Source organism: Columba livia, chromosome 18 (assembly GCF_036013475.1).
Source record: "Columba livia isolate bColLiv1 breed racing homer chromosome 18, bColLiv1.pat.W.v2, whole genome shotgun sequence".
Taxonomy (NCBI): Eukaryota; Metazoa; Chordata; class Aves; order Columbiformes; family Columbidae; genus Columba; species Columba livia.
The window spans coordinates 6,918,531-6,938,798 of NC_088619.1; the positions used below are offsets into that span (position 1 = coordinate 6,918,531).

Sequence of the window (20,268 nt, forward strand, 5' to 3'; positions counted from 1 at the left end):
GGGAAAATCCAATGCTAGATGCCACACTGGGCATGCCCAAGTAGCAGCTGCATCTCTGTGCAACTCACTCCAGCCTTGTGTTAGCTGGAAAAAGGTAGGAGCAGAGTCACAAAGCAGCTCAGCCTGGCTCTGCAGCGCTCTGCTGTGCTCACTCAGGTGCTGCGCTTGCACGAGGAATAAGGGATGATCCTGCGTGCACATGGGCTTTGAAAAGCGGGTCCACTCTTAATAGCCCTGTCATTAAATATCCACATCTGTAACAGCATGCGGGTGTTAAGCACCCAGCACAGGGTTCACTTGCCCAAACCAAGACTAGCAGCAGAGAAGTAAACACAGGGTGCTCAGCCACGTGAACCAACGCCTCGCTCCTCTGTGTTATTTTTTCATATCGAAACCACAGATGTGTTTTAGTCTTGCTTGTGAGGAGGAAAAAATACAACCTGTTGAAAAGTTCCCCCTGAAGCTCTGCAAAGACTTTTGAAGCAGAAGCTCTGCAAAGACATTTGAAACAGGACGGGAGCTCCCACTGCATGCAAGTTGTTTTTCAGATTAATTTGTAGAAAATATTTTGTTTCAACCCATATCTCATCCTTCCCAGAAACAACCTGAGGTGGGAGAGTGAGCAGCTCAGAAGGACAACAACGTGTATCCTTGGCCTCAAAGCAAATAAGTACATGGGGCTTTGATAACGGCGCTGGTCCTCGTGAAGGCTCTCAGGTACCTTTGGGACTGTTTGCACAGGGAAGGCACTCACAGGGTGACAAACAGCTACCTCTGGGATTTGTTATTATAGGAGCACCTTCCATTTCTGAAAGGAGAGCAGGGCCCTGCCGTACTTCTCCCATTGCATGTTTCCTTATACCTATGGTGTAGATGAACACAAGGATTAAGCAACTTGCCCAGGGTCAGGCAGAAAATGTACAACAGAGCCAAGAATTGCATCCAAATCCCCCATTCAGAGTTCTAAAATCAGAAAGTCGTTGTTCTTCTCCTTAAAAAAAAACACTGAACAGAGTTACAAGCAATTCTAGCGAGGATATCTTGCTGTTGCAAGTCGTACCAAGGGATTTGAACCAACTACAGATTCAGTTCTTGGGTTTGCAGCTTACCCAAAATAACATGGAAGGTTCCTGCCTGCCTTACACTCATGCAGCCCTACCCATACTCACTTTATCTGACACCTTTTCAGGTGAAAGTGGGTCCCCATGTCACAGCCACGCTGCACAAGGCAGAGGGAACAAGTCCCATATGAGTAGCTGGTAGGGGTCAGTGGAGAAGGTGGTCCATGGGTGGCCCATGGGTGGTCCTGGATGCTCAGGAAAACTTGGGAGGCAGTGGGAGAAGCAGATCTCCAGCAATGGTTTCTCCAAGCTGCCAAACACTAAGGAAACGTCAAATCCTTTGAGCACAGGGAAGACAAGGAGGATGGTTGTTCTTGTAAGAATGCTGAAGAGACATTTCCAATTCGTACAGCTCAAACCCTCAGTCAAAAGTGCAGTGTTAGGGCTAAGTAAATTATTTTCATTGTTTTAATAGCGTAGCAATGCTGACCACCTGCAAGTCCCCAATGACTCTGACAGACAGCTGGAAATCCTGCCAGCTATATTTATAATCTCAGATCAATAAACAGCAAAAGGAAAAGCACATCCAAAGACCTTGGAAAAGCACCAGCAAGCTCAGTGGAAGGCAGCATGACCAAGAAAAGGATGTGGGCTTGCAGGCCAGAAAACCAAAATTTAATTTCTAACACTGAAAGACACACCATCACTTCCAGCAGGAGCAGAAAGGATCCTCCGTTACTAGGAACATCTAAAACCAATGGAAACGCTTTTCTAGGAGCCTGGCTGCAGGTCTGGGGGTGTTACCACTCAGGACGGGCTCTGGCAGGTAGCCACTGTGGTCCCTTCTGAATGCACAGGGTAATGCTCCAGAAGGTCTGTAATGGTCAAGACCTATGGGACAACAATGTTTTCTCCCTTCTGGACTTCCAAGTCTAAAAAAGATGCTGTGTTTTTTACTTTCAAGCTACCTGGCTTTTGACAATAAGCAGCTTCTCTGAGCAGCCCATATCAGAGACACATCTCTGCAGGTATCCCACTAGTTCCTTCATACAAGGAGTTATTTGGTGGTCTGAGTCTCCCTAGATGGAGAGCGTAGAGGAGCAGCAGGTACCATGGGGTGCAGGTGCTGCCAGGAGCATCTCGGGGTCCTGCAGGCAGGGACACCCTGAACCAGCACAGGGAGCAACAACCATCGGCCCCTCTGTAATTGTTACCAATTCTAAGAATTAATCCTGTCAGCAGTTACCATCAGATAATGTGTCCTTTAGATGAATTTTGCTCATTGTAAGTTTATTAAAATACTAAAAATCACACCCACAGGTGCAAAGACCCCTATCTGAGTGAAGACCCTAACCCATGAGCATGCGTAGTACAAGAAAATTATTGTATAATCCCATGTAAATTAACAACCAGTTCTGGAAATGGGGTAGAAAACCTGGGGAGGTACTAATCAAAATTGAAAGTATAAATGATATAAGTATTGTGAAGAAGGTGTGCCAGCTTTGTGATTTTATCACCTAGCACCTGATGTTGCGTGATATCAGAATAAAATGATACCTTGACTCTGTGTGTATATTCAGCTGCTTGCACAGTGGGTAAAGAGCCTTGCTTTTGGGACAACCCCTCCATGCCTTGGCCAGGAGCAGGCAGCAGAGCCTGTCAGCATCACTGAACCACGGCCGGGCTGCTGAGCCCATGTTACACACAGCACCAGGAGCAGCGTCCGCTCCCTGGGCTGATGGACCGCTCCCATCACACCAAAAACTGGGGGCTCCTCCAGCTGGACACCTCCAGCCTGCTCCCATTCTCCAGGAGGGAAGGAAGGAAGGAATTATTTCACACACTGCCAAGGGCCAGCGTGCGCAGCTGGCACCGTGTCCTTGGCGTGAGTCACCCGCTCTCCAGGGCGGCCGTGCCTCGCTTCCCAGCGTCGCATCCCGCTCCCCAGGGAGGCCGTGCCTCGCTTCCCAGCATCACACCCAGCAGTGCCCCTGCAGCCACATCCCTTCCTCTGGCACGTTTCTTTTCTAGGGGATCCGTGGCATCTGCTCGCTTTAGTAGGGAGGGCAGGAGGCTCCTTGCTGTGCTTGAGCAATTCATCATTGTGCAGAAGGGAATGGGCGGTGCTTGGAAGACACTCCAGGGTCACAAATATTTAGAAAAAGCAAGAAAAACCCCCATTCCCCGCAACATCTCTCCCCCTTGCAGGGGGCACCGGTTTGGCCACTGACATGCTGGTTCGGACAGACGCAAAGCACACGCAGCATCTTCCATGCAATTCCCCCCCGCTGCAACTCGGAGCACAGGTTTTGCTCAGCAGGGACTGGTCTGCCTTGCCATCGAAATGCTGCAGCTCCAGAGTCACCAGCAGAGCTCTGCAGATGACACAGCTCAGCCCTGCCGGAGGAAAAGCACTTTGCTCCTTTGGCTGCTGCTTTTTCTTTGGGAACAATCCTCATCCCTCCTCAAGATCACCTCCCCAGACACCCCCTGCCAGACTATTACAACGGACAAGTTACCTTCAAAAAGGTAAAGCAAAACCCTCTGCACATCACCCCAGCAGCATCCCAGAGCCCCACTCCACCAAAACCCCGTATCCTGCCCTGCAGAGAGAGGGGAGGACAGACAGACCCTCTGTTGGTCTTGCATGCCAAGGGGCACCTCGCAGGGGTCCAGCACCACTCCATCACTGCCTCTGCTTCTCACCACCAGCAGCACAGTCCAAGTGGACTCAACAGCAGGGGCAGAGGATGGGTTTGGTAAAAATAAATCACTTTTGCAAGGAGGAATGGTGTGGAGTGAAAAACCTGGCTGCCTGTGTCATCCCACAGCTCGAGCAAACTTGCTGAAGTTGTTTATAACACTATTTCACCTCAAAGTAGCATCTCTCCTCTAGATGGGGAGATGCCCAGGCAGCAGGAAGAGGATGCTCCAGTGCCGCCCAGGCAGTGACATCCCTGGGGGTCACAACATCCACCCGGTACAAACCAAGCTGCAAAGTGGGTGCTGGGGTGTCCTAAGGGTCCCTGCAGCACACACACGCTCATCGCCAGCAGCACGATGGATCCGTGTCTGCACAAGCTGCGCATAAAGAGCCTTTCTCTGTCCTTTGTGCGCTTCCCCCTTTAAAACTATAAATTCCCTTTGGAGGTAAAGAAGAAAGAATTTAGGGCACCCTAACCTTGAAAAGAAGGAAAACTCCATTCAAGCTGCCAGGCTGTCTCCTGCAGCTTAATTAATAGCAACCCATCCCCAGCAAGCTGCTTGCAGCGCCAGCTGTCTCCTCTGATGGAGGTGCTTTTCCACGAATAATAGTGCTTTGTATTTTGATGGGAAAAGGTCAGGAGGATGGGGGGTGGAGGGAAATTCGTTGCTTCCCTGCAGCTCTTGCACCATAAGCAAGTCCCCCTCAGCCCCCAATCTGCTGGGGTCAGATCTGGGAGATGGTAGCACCTCCATCAGCCTCGGGGCGATCACATCCTAACACTCAGAGGGGCACAGGGTGAATTCAGACTTGTGGTCTTCAAGCCTACCGCTGCCAGGAGGCCTGGCGAGCTCCTCCTGGTGTCATTTTGACAAGGTCCAGGCCACCCCCATGGGGAAATCCCTGCTCTGCTCTTATCGGGAGCAGCCCTGATAACAGCACAAGATCCACACTGCAGGGAGCCAGCCCTGGGCACTCCTGCCAGGCCACCAGAAAAGGACGGTCCCTGCTGCAATTCGGCTTTTGCATAGATTAGTAAGCCAAGTCGAGACTGAGAGCAGCAATGCAGAGGAAGAGTCCAAAGTGACGCAGCAATGTGCCACAGCAGAGGGAAAAAAATGAAAAGCACCCAAGCCCTGGGTGTGTGGCACAAGATGCTGACAGCCATCGCTCCCCAGGGCATGGCAATGACATCGCCTTCATTTCTGCTCGGCCATGGCCAAGTAACAAACCGAGCCGCCTCCTCACACCCCAGGCAAGGGAGCCATGGGCTTCCCTGGAGCCGCACAGGCGCTTTCTGCCTGCAGTCGCTGGTAATTAAGTCCTCCAGCTCTCCTGACAAAACAATGCTCTTGCTCGCAGTCCAGTGCCAGCACCTGGCTGGGCACCAGTGCCCCAGGGAGCGTCACCAACATGGCAATTGCTCTCTGAGGAGCACGCAAGCAGCTCTCCTGCTCTCGCCAGCTGGCCCAGCTCTGTGCTCACTGTGACCTTTGTCCCCTCCCTGTCCCACTGGCATCCCTGTGTCCCTCCATGCCAGCCAGGCAGCCTGGGCCTGTCTCAGCACAGACAGGGCTCTGGTCCCAGTGCAGGACTGGGGCACATGTCCCTTTCCACTGGTTTATCTAGAGGAATAAGGAGAGAGAAAAAAATGCCAAAGAAAGGCAGAAGAAAGCAGTGTTAGGTCAAGTCACTGTCCCACACGCATCTCAACACAGTCCCCTACCCAGGCATCAAGGCATCGCCATTTCAGCCCCTGGCTGCACAGGGGGAGGACACAGCCCACAGTCCCCCTGCTTCCACCCACAGCCGCTGAGGAAAAGGTTCCCGTTGCTTAGCAAAGGGCCATTCATCACCAGGATTGTGTGGGACACGAAAGGGTTAACCCTCTGCAGCTGGGCCAGAAATACCATCTAGGACAAAGAGAGGCTTCATGTCACCCACATCCGCCCAGCGCAGAAGAAGGGGCTTTAATCCGATTCCCAAAGAAAATGTGGTTTTTACAACCCCGCTTGGCTGGGCCCCTCCAGCGAGTTCTGCATCCGCGGCAAGTGTTAACCCAGTTTGGGAGGAGGCCAGGAAATGGGAAGAGAAATCATTTTTCCACAAGTCTGTGAGAAGGGAAAGCCGGGTGGAGGCGGCTGGACCAGGGCAGCATCCCTGCAGCGGGACACGGAGGGATGCAGCCATGTCAGCCTGGCAAGGTCTGATGGCCCCAAAGCACCCCCAGAGCGGCCAGACCTCGTCATCAGTTCTTTTGTAATTTATCAGGGGCTGGAGAAAGCATCATTGCCAAATTCTCACTGGGTGATGCTCAGCTGCACCCTGCTGTAGTGACCACCGATGGCACTGAGGGTACACAGGAAGGTACCCACGAGCATCCTAACACTGCCCGGCCATTTTAGGGACCACGTCTCAAGATGCTGATCACGAGATGGCACAAGCCGGCACAGACCAGTAACCCCAGGAGAGCTGTCTTTCCCTTTCCCAGCCTTTCTTGTGTACCAGAGCAAAGCTCAGACTTGTTACACCCAGGGATCAACATCTCTGGCTTTGGTTTCACCCAGCCCCAGTGTAGCTTTGACAGAGCTGGATGCAGCATCACAACCATAAGGAAATCACAGCATTTAAAACCACTGGCTATAAAAATTCCACCGTGCTCAGAGAGAGGAAGTGTGGATTCCCTGTGGAGAGGCATCCAGGAACCACCACTGCCGGGTTATTAGCCACCAAGTAATTAGACCCCGCTACATCTGCATACATTGAGCTATGGCTAGTGTATACTAGCCAGAATATACTTGCTTAATGGTTATGAGGTCAAATACATTCAATACACCACCATCGAGCTACCCATGAGCCTCACAGTCACTTAGGTATTTTGCTCTCAACATGGAAAATCATGGACTGCAACTACAAAAGCACTGAAGGGGTCACGGGTCCCAGGACTATCACAGTCCTCCATGCGCTCCAGACATATTTTTTGTATCCTGACATGTCCTTATCTGTACTCAGGATGCCCTTACACACCCTGGATGGTTGCACTCCTCCTGGATGCTGTATCCTACAATCTGGGATCACACCTGGATGGGGCAATGGCACGTAAAGGTTCACATGTAATCGCAATTCTTGTCAAGCCAACCAACAGCCATTAGCACCAGGGAACCCAGGACCCTCAGCCAGCACATCTCCAACAGCAGCATAAAAACCCACCCCGCTCCAGCACTGGTCTGCTCCATGTGCTGCACCCACCATCCACAGCAGTGGGAATTCAATAAAATTAAGTAACTTACTTAACGCAAGGGTTATTTAACCCAGAGCTTGCCTGGCACCACAGTCGGATGTTCCTGCACTCCTCTGGTCCATGTGTTCATGCAAGCTGACCCTTGAAAGCAGTGAGTGAGCCCAGCGCGCTGTGCAGGGCATGCGGCTCCTCAGCTCGCCGAGGGCTGGACATCTGTGGCTCCAAAGAGGGGTTTGTGGCCAAGATGTAATGACCCATGACTTATGGAAGAGCAGACACAATGCTCTGTCAGTGCCCTCTAGCCCTGAACTACAACATCTCTGAGAAACCCTATCACATAGCTCAGTGTATGCTGAAAGCTGCAGCACAGAGCAGCAATATTGGCCCCCTTGGAGCCCAACTGCTCCTTTGGCCCAAATCTGCCCTCGCAAAGCCGGCAATGGGTATGGCCCTGAACTTCTCAGCCCAGATCCATCCCGGATGCGTTTCCCCTGAATGAAGTGCAGCCACACAAGGGATGGATACAAAAAGCCAGGTCTGAAATCCTCTGGCACAAAGCCTTTTGTGCGCAGATCACCCCCAGCCTCTGCCTAAGGCCAGTGAGAAAAACCGTGACTTGGGAAGTCCTGAGGGTTCCCATCGCATCACTTAAACGTACATGTTCTCAGTCTTCTGTGATCACTGAGCAAACAGCCATTGTGACTGGCAAGAGAAGAATGAGGAGGTGGAAAGGAAGAAGGGAAGGGAAGGGAAGGGAAGGGAAGGGAAGGGAAGGGAAGGGAAGGGAAGGGAAGGGAAGGGAAGGGAAGGGAAGGGAAGGGAAGGGAAGGGAAGGGAAGGGAAGGGAAGGGAAGGGAAGGGAAGGGAAGGGAAGGGAAGGGAAGGGAAGGGAAGGGAAGGGAAGGGAAGGGAAGGGAAGGGAAGGGAAGGGAAGGGAAGGGAAGGGAAGAAGGGAAGGGAAAGGAGGAAGGGAAGGGAAAGGAAGGAGGAAGGGAAGGGAAAGGAAGAAGGGAAGGGAAGGGAAAGGAAGAAGGGAAGGGAAGGGAAGGGAAAGGAAAAAGGGAAGGGAAAGGAAAAAGGGAAGGGAAAGGAAAAAGGGAAGGGAAGCTTCCCAGCCGGGACGGTTTGCGTAGCTACAATGCTGCGACACAGCACAGAACAAAACTGCGGACAGGGACCACGGTGTCCCCACACATCCCACCCTCGCCAGACCGGTCCCTGCGTCCCCGGGCCCCCCAGCCCCGTCCGCGAACTCACCCAGCGGCCGCAGCTCCCGCGGGGCCGGAGGCGGGGTGGGGGCGGGAGGGGGTTGGACAGGGCTGGTTCAAAAGAGCCAGTTAAAGAGAAAAGCCGCGGGACGGGCTCTCGGGACGGGGGAGGCGAGTCCCGCTGACTTGCGGGCTGTCCCACCCGTGGGCACCCGCGGCGATGCTGGGGACAGAGAGTGGCCAGCATCACCCCCCCGCGCTGCGGGGCTCGGGGGCAAGAGCTCGGACATCTCACTCGTGGAGGGGACAAGACCTCCCCTGGCATACAGCTGGTCATCCTCATCCATATGCCTTTCTGGGGGCATGCTCCAAGTCCTTCCAGCACACCCTGCAGCGCATGTCCCTGCACAGGTGAGGACCTGGACCCTGGGCACAGGCTGCAGCTCAGGTTTGGGAGTTGCTGGGACAAGAGCGATGAGAGGAGGGGAGAGCAGGAGGATGCTTTTGGGGACCACTTCCCACATGGGCATGGAGAGCTAGAGAAAAGGGCTGGGGAGGGGATTGCCCTGCTGTCTGGTTGGCCTGGTGCCCTGCACCACCCACAAGTGCTCACAGGGATGCTCAGGGGATGGATTTTCCCCAGTGCTCATCAGGACAAGAGACCATCTAACACCAGGAGGTTCCTTCCCCATCACTTCACAACCAACTTCGAGAGCAGGCTGTCAGCCCTCCCTTGTGTCACCAGATATGCTCCCCATAATGCCAGAGAAATGAGTTTCCCAGGGGAAATATAATAATACACGAGTGACTCTCACACCAGCAGAAAAGTCAATACAGGCACACATTTGCCCAGCAGGTGAGGCTGCAGCAGCCCCTTCCCACTGCCTCTGTGGGTGCAGATGACTGCACCCAGCCCCTCTGGCTGGGGCAGGGCTCTCAGTGTGGACCCTTTGGCAGGCAGGCAGCGCTGGGAGCTGGCACCCCAAGGAGCCCCATCACCAGAAAGCACATTGGGGTTGCTGCTGCCCCATTTCACCCCCAGGACCCAGCCCCAGCTGCCGTGCCTCCCCTCTCCCGCTCCAGCCCCTGTGCTGACACATCCCAGCACGTCCCCATCCCACAGCGAACACGAGCGGGAGGCACAGCTGGCTCATCCTCCCTCAGCACAGGCCCTGACAAAGCGTTCCCCTGCGCTGATGCCTGCATCATGCCCATGGTATTTTCCCCTTGCTAAGCCACTGCTCTATTTTCCCCTCCTTACCCTTCAACCCCCCTTGCACTCATTGCATGACCAGGGCTCCAGCTTGCCTGCTCCATGACTCCCTTCCAGCACAGCTGCGGAGACCCCAGCACAGCCCTTGCCACAGCTTTTTATTCCCCAAGGTTGTGGAGAGCTCAGGCAGAGACACTTACTCAGGCAAGGATTAGGAAGAAGACAACTCACGCTTCCCGGCGTCTGCAGGAGCCAAGGATGCTTCAGCACCTATTTCAGCTGCCAAAACAGGCTGGATCCGCGCTACCCTGCTCGCCCCAGAGAGTCTCCCTCCAACTTCTGAAAAGTTTTGCTCAATTCCCTTAGTAAAGGTCTTGCAAAGCGAGTCCCTCCTGGCTCTCTGCCTCCCTCACCACCAGACATGAAAAGCACTTGAGTTTCTCCCAGGGGTAACGCGGGTAAAAAGCCTCCAACATCAAAGGCACCACACAAGAGTTATCCCCCTGCCGTCCCTCCCATGCAGCAGCGCTGGGGCTGCCTCCCTTGAAATCAGGGCAGCCTCGGTGGTTAAGGTGCCAACTGCACTTAAGACACAGTTTTGATTTTTTTCTGTCTTTTTTTTTTTAAAAAAAACAACAAACCCAAACCCAAATAAACCAACCAACCCTCAGTCCCCAGCTGGAGAACTTCAGGCAAACCTGAGCCAGGTTTTCCTTCGGGGACAAGCTGAATAGCACGGTGCTGATGGGGGTTTCCTCGCTGTCTGGCATGTGGTCACCCAAGATAAAGAGGAATAAAAATATTCCCTGTGCCAGTTTGGTCTGCTCTTTGCCCAACATTAAAAGAAGCCAACAAGTGTCCTGGAGGAAAAACACAAGCACCCTCCGAGCAAGCAGATTCACACGCGTTTCTCAGAAGCCTCTGCAACTCCATTCCGCCACCTGCAAAACAGAAACAACATCTCTCCCCCTTTGCGAAGCACTTTGATATCTCTGCAGCAAAGCAGGGCGAGGGAGGGGTGTTTACCTTCTTGGAAACAGGGAGCAGCTTTTACACCCAAAACAACAACAGCCTCAACACAAAATACCAGGGGAGAGGGAGCAGTTGCAGACGCAGCAGGAATGGCCGTGGATTCAGAAGATGAGGACTAGAAAATAGCTTCAAACACCGCAGGGATTTCAAAAAGTCATAGGACCGCATGGTTTCTTGGCCCATTTAAGAGCGTTCTCCATCCCTTCATCCCACACAGCAGTTGTTCCTGCCAGATCACCGCCTGCCCAGGCTGCTAGGTTAATTTTATTGCTGGAACATTGAAACAACCTTCATTTGCAGGGGGGAGGTGGGAGGGCTCTGCCGTTTAACACTTGGCTGAGTTCATGCTGTGATTAATATCACCCGATGCACAGATACCAGATGTTCTCGGGGCAGGCTGGAGCATATCCTAAATTGCACCAAGATGGAATTTTTGGGCAATTTTCAGGGAGTGCTGAGGGCAGGCGCTAATGGGAGAGCAGAGATTTTCACAGATATGGAAAAAATAAAAAAGCATGTGGGGTTATGGCACTGGTCATAACCCCTGGGCTGGTTGCGATGCCATGGGCTGTGCATCTTAGTAATCAACAGCTTGTCATTTTGGGGGCAATTACACCAATTCCCATTCTTCAGTGGGTCACAAGGCTCTGATTTCCAGATGTTCACAGCAAAAAAGATTTCGCTTTTGCCCCTGTCTCTGCTGCTCCCCCAGAACTTCAGCTCTAGGAGGGAATTGCTGGTATAGGAACAGCAAGACTCATAAGGTTTGACCTTTCCATGCTGCTTCCCCAGGGTCCCACTACAAGCCCATTCCAAAGCAAAACCCCCAAGCAAGCGCCTCACTCCATCAGCAGCTTCTCCCCACCCTTGTGGGGCTGCTTGCTGGGAGGAGCACCCCAGGGTCACCTCCATGGGTGTCCATTTAATTGGAACCAAATCTTATCACACAGAATCACAGAATGTCAGGGATTGGAAGGAACCTCAAAAGCTCATCCAGTGCAATCCCCCCATGGAGCAGGAACACCCAGATGAGGTTACACAGGAAGGTGTCCAGGCGGGTTGGAATGTCTGCAGAGGAGACTCCACAACCCCCCTGGGCAGCCTGGGCCAGGCTCTGGCACCCTCACCAAGAAGAAGTTTCTTCTCAAATTTAAGTGAAACATCTTGTGTTCCAGTTCGAACCCATTACCTCTTGTCCTACCATTGGCTGTCACCGAGAAGAGCCTGGCTCCATCCTCCTGACACTCACCCTATATATAGCTGTAAACATTAATAAGGTCACCCCTCAGTCTCCTCATTCTAACTTTTTGGAGGCCATGCACTGCCCTGCCATTCAGCTGATCTGGATCAGGGTGACTTCTGGCTCATTGCTGGGTGCAAGGTGATGGGGTGCATCCACCACGGGTGCCAAGAACTCCTCACCACAGGATTTCCATGACCTCTCTTGTCTTCGCACGGTTTCTTCCTGCTGATTCCACATGTGAGCCGTGGCTGATGTCCTCAAGAAATGAATTCAGGCAGTCCCAGGACCTGCTGGTTTTCTCTTCTTTACTCACATCTGGGAGCTTGAAGCTGAAGTTTGTGTCGTTCTCAGGTTCCCCAAACCAGGTCATCCCCACACTCAATAGTTAACCACACAGAGTGGCCAGGCTGTGGTTCACACACCACTCTGACAGTGCTGGGTGCTGCTGATTATGTGACTGGTGACAATCACTAGTACCGGTGTCATTAAGGCTCATTCAATATAAGACAAACTGGAGAGCAAAAAGAGGGTCCAGGACAGAAAAAAATGTGCTAGCTGTGCCTTCTGCCATAGACATGAAAAGAAGCCATGAAAAAGCGCATTTCCCCTCCTGGCAACTCCATCGCTCCCCGCTGCCGGAGTCAGACACCCTTGCTGCTGGCAGGGAAAAGCACAGGAGCATGTCCATGTGTCTGGGCAGGACCTGCAGCAACCACGGACGTGAGAAATCCTGCGTCCCATGGGGCTGCCTTTTTGTTTCTACTGAAACAGTAAGGCGTAGCTGGCACCTAAAGCTTGGTTTGGGGTTCATTAGGGCAGGAAGGAAGGATAATCTCTCTGCAGGCTCCAGGAAAGTCCCTGCTACAAGGGACTTCATCCAAGCAAAGTCTGTCTCTCCTCCAGCTTTTCCCACCACAGAATTGTGTTGAACATACAAAACCATGGCTGAATAATGAATTTACACCCAGAAACCAAAAGTAAAAGATCTCTGTTATTCACTTCTTTGAGCAAAGGTTAAATCCAACCACATACATCAGCTTTCATGGAGAGGACAACTGTTTGGCAGCCAGCTGAAAGGAACAGGAACGTGGGAATTCCTCCTGTGACTTGGCAATGGGCTCTTCCCCCAGCACAGGAGCCTTCTGGGGTCTGTTCAGCCTCTGCCAAGCTAAGAAAGCCCCTCATTCAAGAGCTCAGTAATCTCACAGGACATCCTGTAGCTCAAGGAGGAGTTAGGATGAGGGATGGGATGGATTCAAGCTGCCTAATCGCTGAAGAGAGAGAATGGAAAGGCGGGTTGGCAAAACTGGACTAGAGATGTCCTAACCAGCTGTTTGGAGAAACATCTCCCTTCCTACCGACTACAGAAGGTGTCTACAGCAAATTAGCTACCAAGGTGGCCATGCCAAGCTGTAACAGTCCCTCCTTTTATACCTAGAGGTGTTAAAAAGCAGCAGGCAAGAGGAACAAGCACGTGATGGCCCACAGTCTGTGCATGAGGTATCAGGGAGAGGTACGGTCCTCTCCTGGAAAAGACTCTCCCCAGTGGGTGTTTCTGCCCTGCCCATGGGCACACGGCAAGGGGACGTGTCCAGCCCGGCCCCTGCCTGTTCCCGGCAGCACCAGGGCTCAGGCAAGCTGTGGCAAGCCAAGCCCTGCTGAAGGACAGCTGGGGTTTGGGTGCAGGCACCCATGGTGTTGGATGTGCAATGCAAGCTTCTGCACCGGCTCCAAAGCACTCATGCTGGGCACCTTCATCCAGCATCACCCCAACACCGAGACAGGCCCTGAGGCTCTCTAAAGACTAATAGGGACACTTTAGTCCACCGGAGCTCGAGGGTCCCCAGTGCAGCATCCAGCCCCTTCCTCCCTCGCCCCAGCTGCTCCTGTCATCCCACTCCCCATGACGGGGCATGTCCTGGGTTTTGATGCTCTTCCAGCACCAGGGTGATGGGGCAGAGCTGTGTCCAGAGACACAGAGGAGCCAAGACATACATCCTAAAAGGTATTTAGGCACCTAATTCCAATTAGGCTGTAATTTGCCCTGAGAAATTTCAGGAGATATATATATATGGGACTGATATTGAGAGACATTTAGGGCCAGACCTGCAGCACGATCACACCAGGAGTTTAGAGTCAAGCGGGGAACGGAGCATCCAGCACCTGCACCCCAGTCTCACCACCATCACTCCACCCTACGCAGCACTATGTACACATGGACCAAGAGCAGTGCTGGATGTCCCCATCCCAACCCACTCTTTCTGCAGGGCAGCGCACACAACGTCTGGGCAAGGCAGGATGCCAAAGCCTCAGAGAGACTGGTTAAAACTCACCCCTTGGGCCCCAAATCACCCATTCATTTCAGATTTAAGACAAGCTGAGTGATCAGCCTCCCTACAGACATGCTGTCGGGCAAGACAAGCGCTGCCCTCTGCCCCACACAGAGCCGTTCAATGAGCAATTTCCAAACCTCTTCCCAAACCTTTCCGTGCCTCCCCCACTGCTGCAGCCGTGTCCCTTTGCTGAAGCCGTGGGAAGGAGGGCACGTCCCGTGTGGGGACACGCTGGCCCGCAGTCGCAGGGAGGGAAGGGCTGGGAGGGAGACCCTGGGGTCAGCCAGCAGCTAGAAGAAAAATAAATCAACAGCACAGCGATTTACACAGCGGTATTCGCTCCTTCCTGCAGACCCACATTTTCGCCACAGCTGCTCAGCAGAAGTCGGTGATGCTGAATCGCCTGAAGGGCTCCAGGACACTTCTGTAGAAGGATGTTTCCTTTTCCAATTAATTCCAGCCCCCATTCCACCCTCCCGGAACCCTACAGACCCAGGGATGCTGTGTGGTAACTGCTTCACCAACTCCATCTGCGAGCTTTTGCTCCAGGATGGGGCAAGCAGGGCAGCAGCAAAGCCTTTTCATCCCACCCCAGCTCTGTGTGACCACCCTCCTGGTCCCTGCAGTGTTACGGCCACGTAGCTGAATGGGGATGGCTTTGAGGCAAGTAACTGTATTTCTGTCCCAAAACAGCCACAGCATCTGCCCCATCCAGCCCACCCCCCTCGTCCCTGCATGAAGCTGTGCCTGGATTAGGGTTGGATCGCACCCCCACCGAGCTTTAACCAGCCCCAGCATGTTGTGCAAGAGCAGTGGGCACCACTGATGTATTACAGGGCTGCGCACACAGCTTTCGGCCAGCTGCAACTACTTTGGGGATTTAAATCAGCCTCAGCTTCCCCTCCCCCAAGTTTGCTGGCCAAAGCTTTCCCAGCAAAAAGCACCCCATGGAAAAACCTGGGAAAACAAAGAGAATGTGCCTAGCCAAATCCCGAGCCCCAAGGGCTGGGCTGCTCGGGGTTTAGTGGGGTTATGCGCCATGGTGAAAGTTGAGCATCAGCAATGTGAATTACCAGCCTCCCCAGGCACAGAGCTGCTTGCTGAGGGTGGTACTTACCCCCCTCCTGATCCTCGCTCCTGCAGAGCGACCAGAGCTCCCACCGCCCCACGTGAAATGGTGTGGGAAGAGAAGGGGCCAAAAGGAGGAAAGGCGGGGAAGAGGATTTTGGGAGCACAGCGTAATGCTGCATTCGCGGGAAACCCACGCGAGCGGGCACCCACACGCTCTGCGTCTGCTCCTGGAGCTGGAACGACACCTCCCAAAGTGACTCAGGTCCCAGAACGGGTGTAAGAGGTCTAGGTTTTCTTCCATTATGAGCCATTTTATGATTCTCAGTGACTGCTGGGAGGAAGTCAGTGTGAGCGAGCTCAGACCAGCCCAAGGTGCTGCAGAGAAAAGCTCTGAACCAGGTGAAAGTCTAAAATATGGATGATCAGGATCTGAGTCGGTCCCATTTGTTTGGGGCTGGAGCAGAACCTTCTGCATTTGCTACCATGTTGAGATATTGGCTTAATCGGAGACAACTTAATTTTTCCAGCCTGGATAATTACCCTCCTTGTTCTGCCTGCAGCTCCCACCTCCTTCCTCCACCACAACTGTGGGCTCCCAGCCACGTGCCATAGGTATTTTTTTTAGCCAACTGATAACATTTTGAATAAAATCACCGAAATCTCCATGCACCAGCCAACAATCCGAGGTCCGGAAAAGCTTTCCATAACAGGGCAGTAATCCCTAGCGAGCTGAATTACCTCTGAAGATGCGACACCCACCATAGAGCGGCAGCGAGGACCACCCTGTCCCGCAGAACCGCTGCCCTCCCCTTCCCCACGCTGCCTGCTCACAAATACTCTCATTTCTCTTCTACCCTTGTGCAGCTCCGTCCTGAACACACAGCCAGCTGCTATTCCCTGCCTGGCCAGGTAGATGGTGCTCAGCCAGCACAAAGTGGGAAATTATCCGGGCTGGAAGAATTAAGTTCCCTCTGATGAAGCCAATAACTCAACATGGTTTCCACTGACAGATGCGGAAGGTCCCGCTCCAGCCCCAAACAAGCAGGACCGACTCAGGTCCTGATCACCTATATTTTAGACTTTTGCCTTTCAGTCTGAGCTGGAAGGTGCCAGATAAACTGGTAGAAAACATTTCATCGAAAACAGTGCTTTCCCAACTCTCATTTTCTGCTGGAAATTCACTGACGTTTTGTCACCCCACCTTTGACCAGCTCTCCCCACACATTCCCACAAAACCAAAACACAGCAAAGCCCAGTGGAGCGGGAAACAATTTGCCCATTTTCCCCGCTAGAAAGTCGGGGGTGTGGGGGTCTGGGGGGCACCAGCTGGGCCCCTCGTCCTGCCAGACGCAGGCAGGGGGGGACGGGCTTTCCATCACATCACCCCAGGGTCACCATGCCGGATGTGGGATGTCTAATATTTCTCCAGTTCTGTTTTAACACTCACACCATCTTGGGAGCAGGAAGCTTAAGCCATTTCCTGCAAGGCAGTGCTCTGCCCTTCAAATATTTTCAGCCTCGGTGCAAGCTGTTTTAAAACCGAGCCTGGCAGCTGAAAGTGCGAAATCAGAGGAGGGGCTTATCAAGGGAAAACTCAGTTTGCAAAAGCTATCGAGTCCCCGCTGCCGCAGAGCAGTAAAATAAATATTGCCACGGGTGATAAAAGAGAAAAATTAATTTTGCATGTCTAAAAATGAGAAGGAAAAGCAGAAACTCAGAGCAATGCTCTCTGTGCCTCTCCCAAGGGACACAGCACTGTTCCCCAGCAGAAAGCCACAGCTGTGTCCCTCCTTGTCTCTGCAGCCCATGATTTGAGGCTTTCCCAGCTTTGTTCTTTCAGTGGAGCCCAAACAAAGCCTTTGGTTTGCTTGCTCTTCAAACAACCGTCCCATAGACCCTCTATCCCACAAATGGGCTGAAATAAGCCCAAAAAGAGCCTTCCCGGTCCTCTGAGCAGAGGAGAAGCCAAACAGTCATTCCTTGAAGCTTTGCAGAGCAATTTCAGGCTGCACCAGAGGGAGGTAACGCTCTCCTTTCTGCTCGCTCAGAAGCTAGGATGGACACAGACCACAGCACAAGCCCAGGGACCCCTCTGCTCCTGCAATGTCTTTGCAGAGGAGATGCAGCACCAACCAGGATGGGAGCTCTGCTCTGCTCCTTCCTGCTTTCCTCTCTAACCAAATGGGGATTTAAATAGGAGCTTGTTTTGCTGCACCTCTGAACTTCAGAGATGAGCCCAGGTGCCACCAGGGAGTGGTGCCAGATGGTGCTGGAGAGCCCTGGGGCAGGAAGAGCAGGTACGGTGCTGCTGGTGACACCGGGAACAGCTTCAGTGCCAGCACAAGAAAACAAATCCTCCAGGGTCCAAGGCAACCGTGGGTTCTGGGGAGATGCTGGATGACGGTGGCCCATCGCCTGCTGCTGTTCCTGGCTGCTCCAGCCACATGTCACACATGAGCACTGGTTATCTCTTCCCAACTCTTCTGCAGGTGACATGCATGGACACGTGGCTTTGATACAGGGAAATTAAGCCAAGCCCCAGGGCTCATGCAAAGGCCTCTCTGTTCCACCGAGCTCCCACCCACAGAGCAGTTCTTTGCAAGACTTTTCTGCCCAGGAACCAAAGCCACAAAGCAGAGAGGAAACCCCAGAGCTCCTTCAGGCTGCACAAGAACCCTTCACCCCGCAACCTCAGGGTATGTGTTCCAGGGTTGTAAAGAAACTTGTATTTACTACACAAAGCAGAGCAAGGAGGACCCGTTTCCCTGAGGGATGGCGGGAGGAACATCAGTGTTATGGTAGGATGTCAAATTCCTCATCTGACTCCACAATACGACTCCTGGAGACCTCAGTAGCAGCCACACAGGGCATGACAACATCCCTCCTGCAGCCACATCCCATCCAAGTCCTGCTTGTCTCATCATTTCCAGTCCAAACAGGGATCTCTCCAGGGCACAGCTCTGCCCAAGCACCCTACACCCAGGACCACCAGGACTGGAGAGAGCACGTCTGGAGCAAATTCACCTAACACATCCCACAGAGCAACAGGCAAACGAGGTCTATCCTCTGCAGATGAACCGTGATGGATCTAATGCTGCCCTCCAGGACCACCCGCATCTCCCTGCTCTCAGCACTGATGTGCTGGGTTATCAAGGTCTCCTCCATATTTCAGAGCACCCAACTACCTAAAGCCTGGGCATCATCCTCAGCACTCAACTGCGTCCTCTTGTCTTCTCCAAGGCCACCAAAATGGCTAGACAGGGGATCTCAGGGGTGGTGTGACCCCAGGGAGGGCCTCAGCAGCCTGTGAACTTGGCCTCCCACTTCCACCCCCTCTATCTGTGCATTGGGCTGCAGGAGGAAGTGAGTTCAGCCAGAGTTTGTCTAAACAATTATGTTTTATCAGAAAAGTTGCGCAGATCTACTCCTTTTTTTCCCAGGATAAATCTGGACAACTCCAAGGTAATCTCCACTCTCTTTCCTATCTGCAGAAGATGGAAGCAGGGGAGGAAGACATGAGGCAGAGAGCATCCCAAACACCCAGCAGCGCCTGCTCCACCTCCCTCGCTGTCAGCAGTCTCCATTGCTCATAAATCAGGAGGCAGCATCCACGTCACATCTGCTCCCCACACACACGAAGTTTGCCTTCCAGATCCTTTTTTTCCTCTCCAAACTACAGGTTTTTCAAATTTAGGACAGAGTGGAGTGAAGAGAGGAGTAGACTGGTGAAGGTTTTGATCCAAGAACCATCTGATATGCTCCCTCTCCTCCTGGACAGCTGAAGATCCCTCTCCTTTACTGGAGCTATCCCAGTAAACTGGGCAGAGCAGCTTCTCCCATCCTGCTCGACCCCACTGCGAGTCTGTGACCCAGACCAGCCATTTCCTTATCACCAGATGAACCTTGAAGGAGAAAGGACCCAATGCAAGGACCAAATCCAAGTTCTCTTGTCCCATTCACCAGCTCCTTGCTACGAAAGGAGATATTGGAATGGGTAGAGGGATTCACCCTAGGCAACGAGCAAGTGAACAGCGAGGGCAGGATCCTGACCAGGCTCTCCTGCCGTCCAACGTTTTGTCATCTTCTCAGTGTTTTTCAGGCTCTTGGTCCTTGAAATTATTTCCACTAGAGATGGGAATGAGTTGCCAATGACCACCCAAGGTACATCACATGTTGTGATGGAGGACAGCAACTTCTACACCATAACAGCATGAGCCTGCGCATTTGTAGCTTCAATGACTGTAACCAGGGACTCATCCTGTATTTCCGTGTACCAGAGCTATAGAGAAGGGGTCAGAGGACACCACCACCCCCATCCAGTGTCAAAATATGCAGGGGGAGCAAACACAGGCAGGCACTGCAGTCCGAGCTGGGAAGGGCAATATCTACAATACCCCTCCAGATCTACCCGTCACACATGAAATACACCCCAGGTGCATTCGTGCTGGAGTTGAAAGCAATGCCCTACTATTTAAGACCTGTGAGCTACCATACAGCTGTAACTGAGAAAGCTCCTTTCAAGAGCTTACGTATCATTAACTTTTATCACTGCCCTCTCCTCCCAGGCACCATATGCTTTTGGATTCCCATCTAATCTTCTCTGCCTCAAATCTTCCCAAATGGAGCTTTTCTTTAGAGAGGGGAGGAATGTCTGTCCCACTCCATGCACAGCAAGAGAGGAAGAGAGGGGAGAAGATAGGGCCATCATAAAAAGTTAAAGTACTATCGATAAGCATCAAAGACAGTCGGACCCGTGCACTTAAGTCAATGAATGTCCACAGAGACTTGTTTGCAGAACAACCTGACACAAGGAGACCAGGTTTGCTGGGAGGCCAAGAAGCACTATTGATAACAAGGGATTAGTGGCTTGTGCAGTTCTGTCCTGCTACAGCATCCTTTTCCACCTCCATCTCTTTGAATCTGGAAATAACATACAAAAATTATCTCACCCAAATGGAGACGTCTCTAGCTGAACTGATTGCATAGGCTCTCCTTAATAAACCCTTTGAGAACACAATTCACACCAGCCTTAAGAGAGACACCCAGACAATGAGCTCAAGTGCAGACATCCCAAGAGAATCACGGTAAATGCCTTGCAGCACCTACAGATGAAGCCATGTGCATGGGATCCATAGGGCACATTCCCTGCACAGGTCTTAGAT

The 20,268-nt window shown here is 52.6% G+C and overlaps 1 protein-coding gene across 21 annotated transcripts in view; it reads right to left on the reverse strand.

The window, feature by feature from the left end:
* The window catches only part of SEPTIN9 (septin 9), a 142,529-nt gene that overhangs the window by 23,108 nt on the left and 99,153 nt on the right, over positions 1–20,268 (reverse strand). Inside the window, exon 1 of one of the 21 annotated variants that reach the window (XM_065034699.1) lies at positions 15,153–15,326. The exons of 16 other annotated variants lie outside the window; for them this stretch is intronic. In XM_065034699.1, coding sequence (XP_064890771.1) covers positions 15,153–15,285 — 133 coding nt within the window. In that variant the 5' untranslated portion in view covers positions 15,286–15,326. Of the gene's footprint in view, positions 1–7,055; positions 7,504–8,263; positions 8,283–9,627; positions 9,894–10,453; positions 10,710–15,152; positions 15,327–20,268 lie in introns of those variants that run through there. 4 more of the 21 variants (XM_065034707.1, XM_065034704.1, XM_065034709.1 and 1 more) reach the window with 4 other exon arrangements.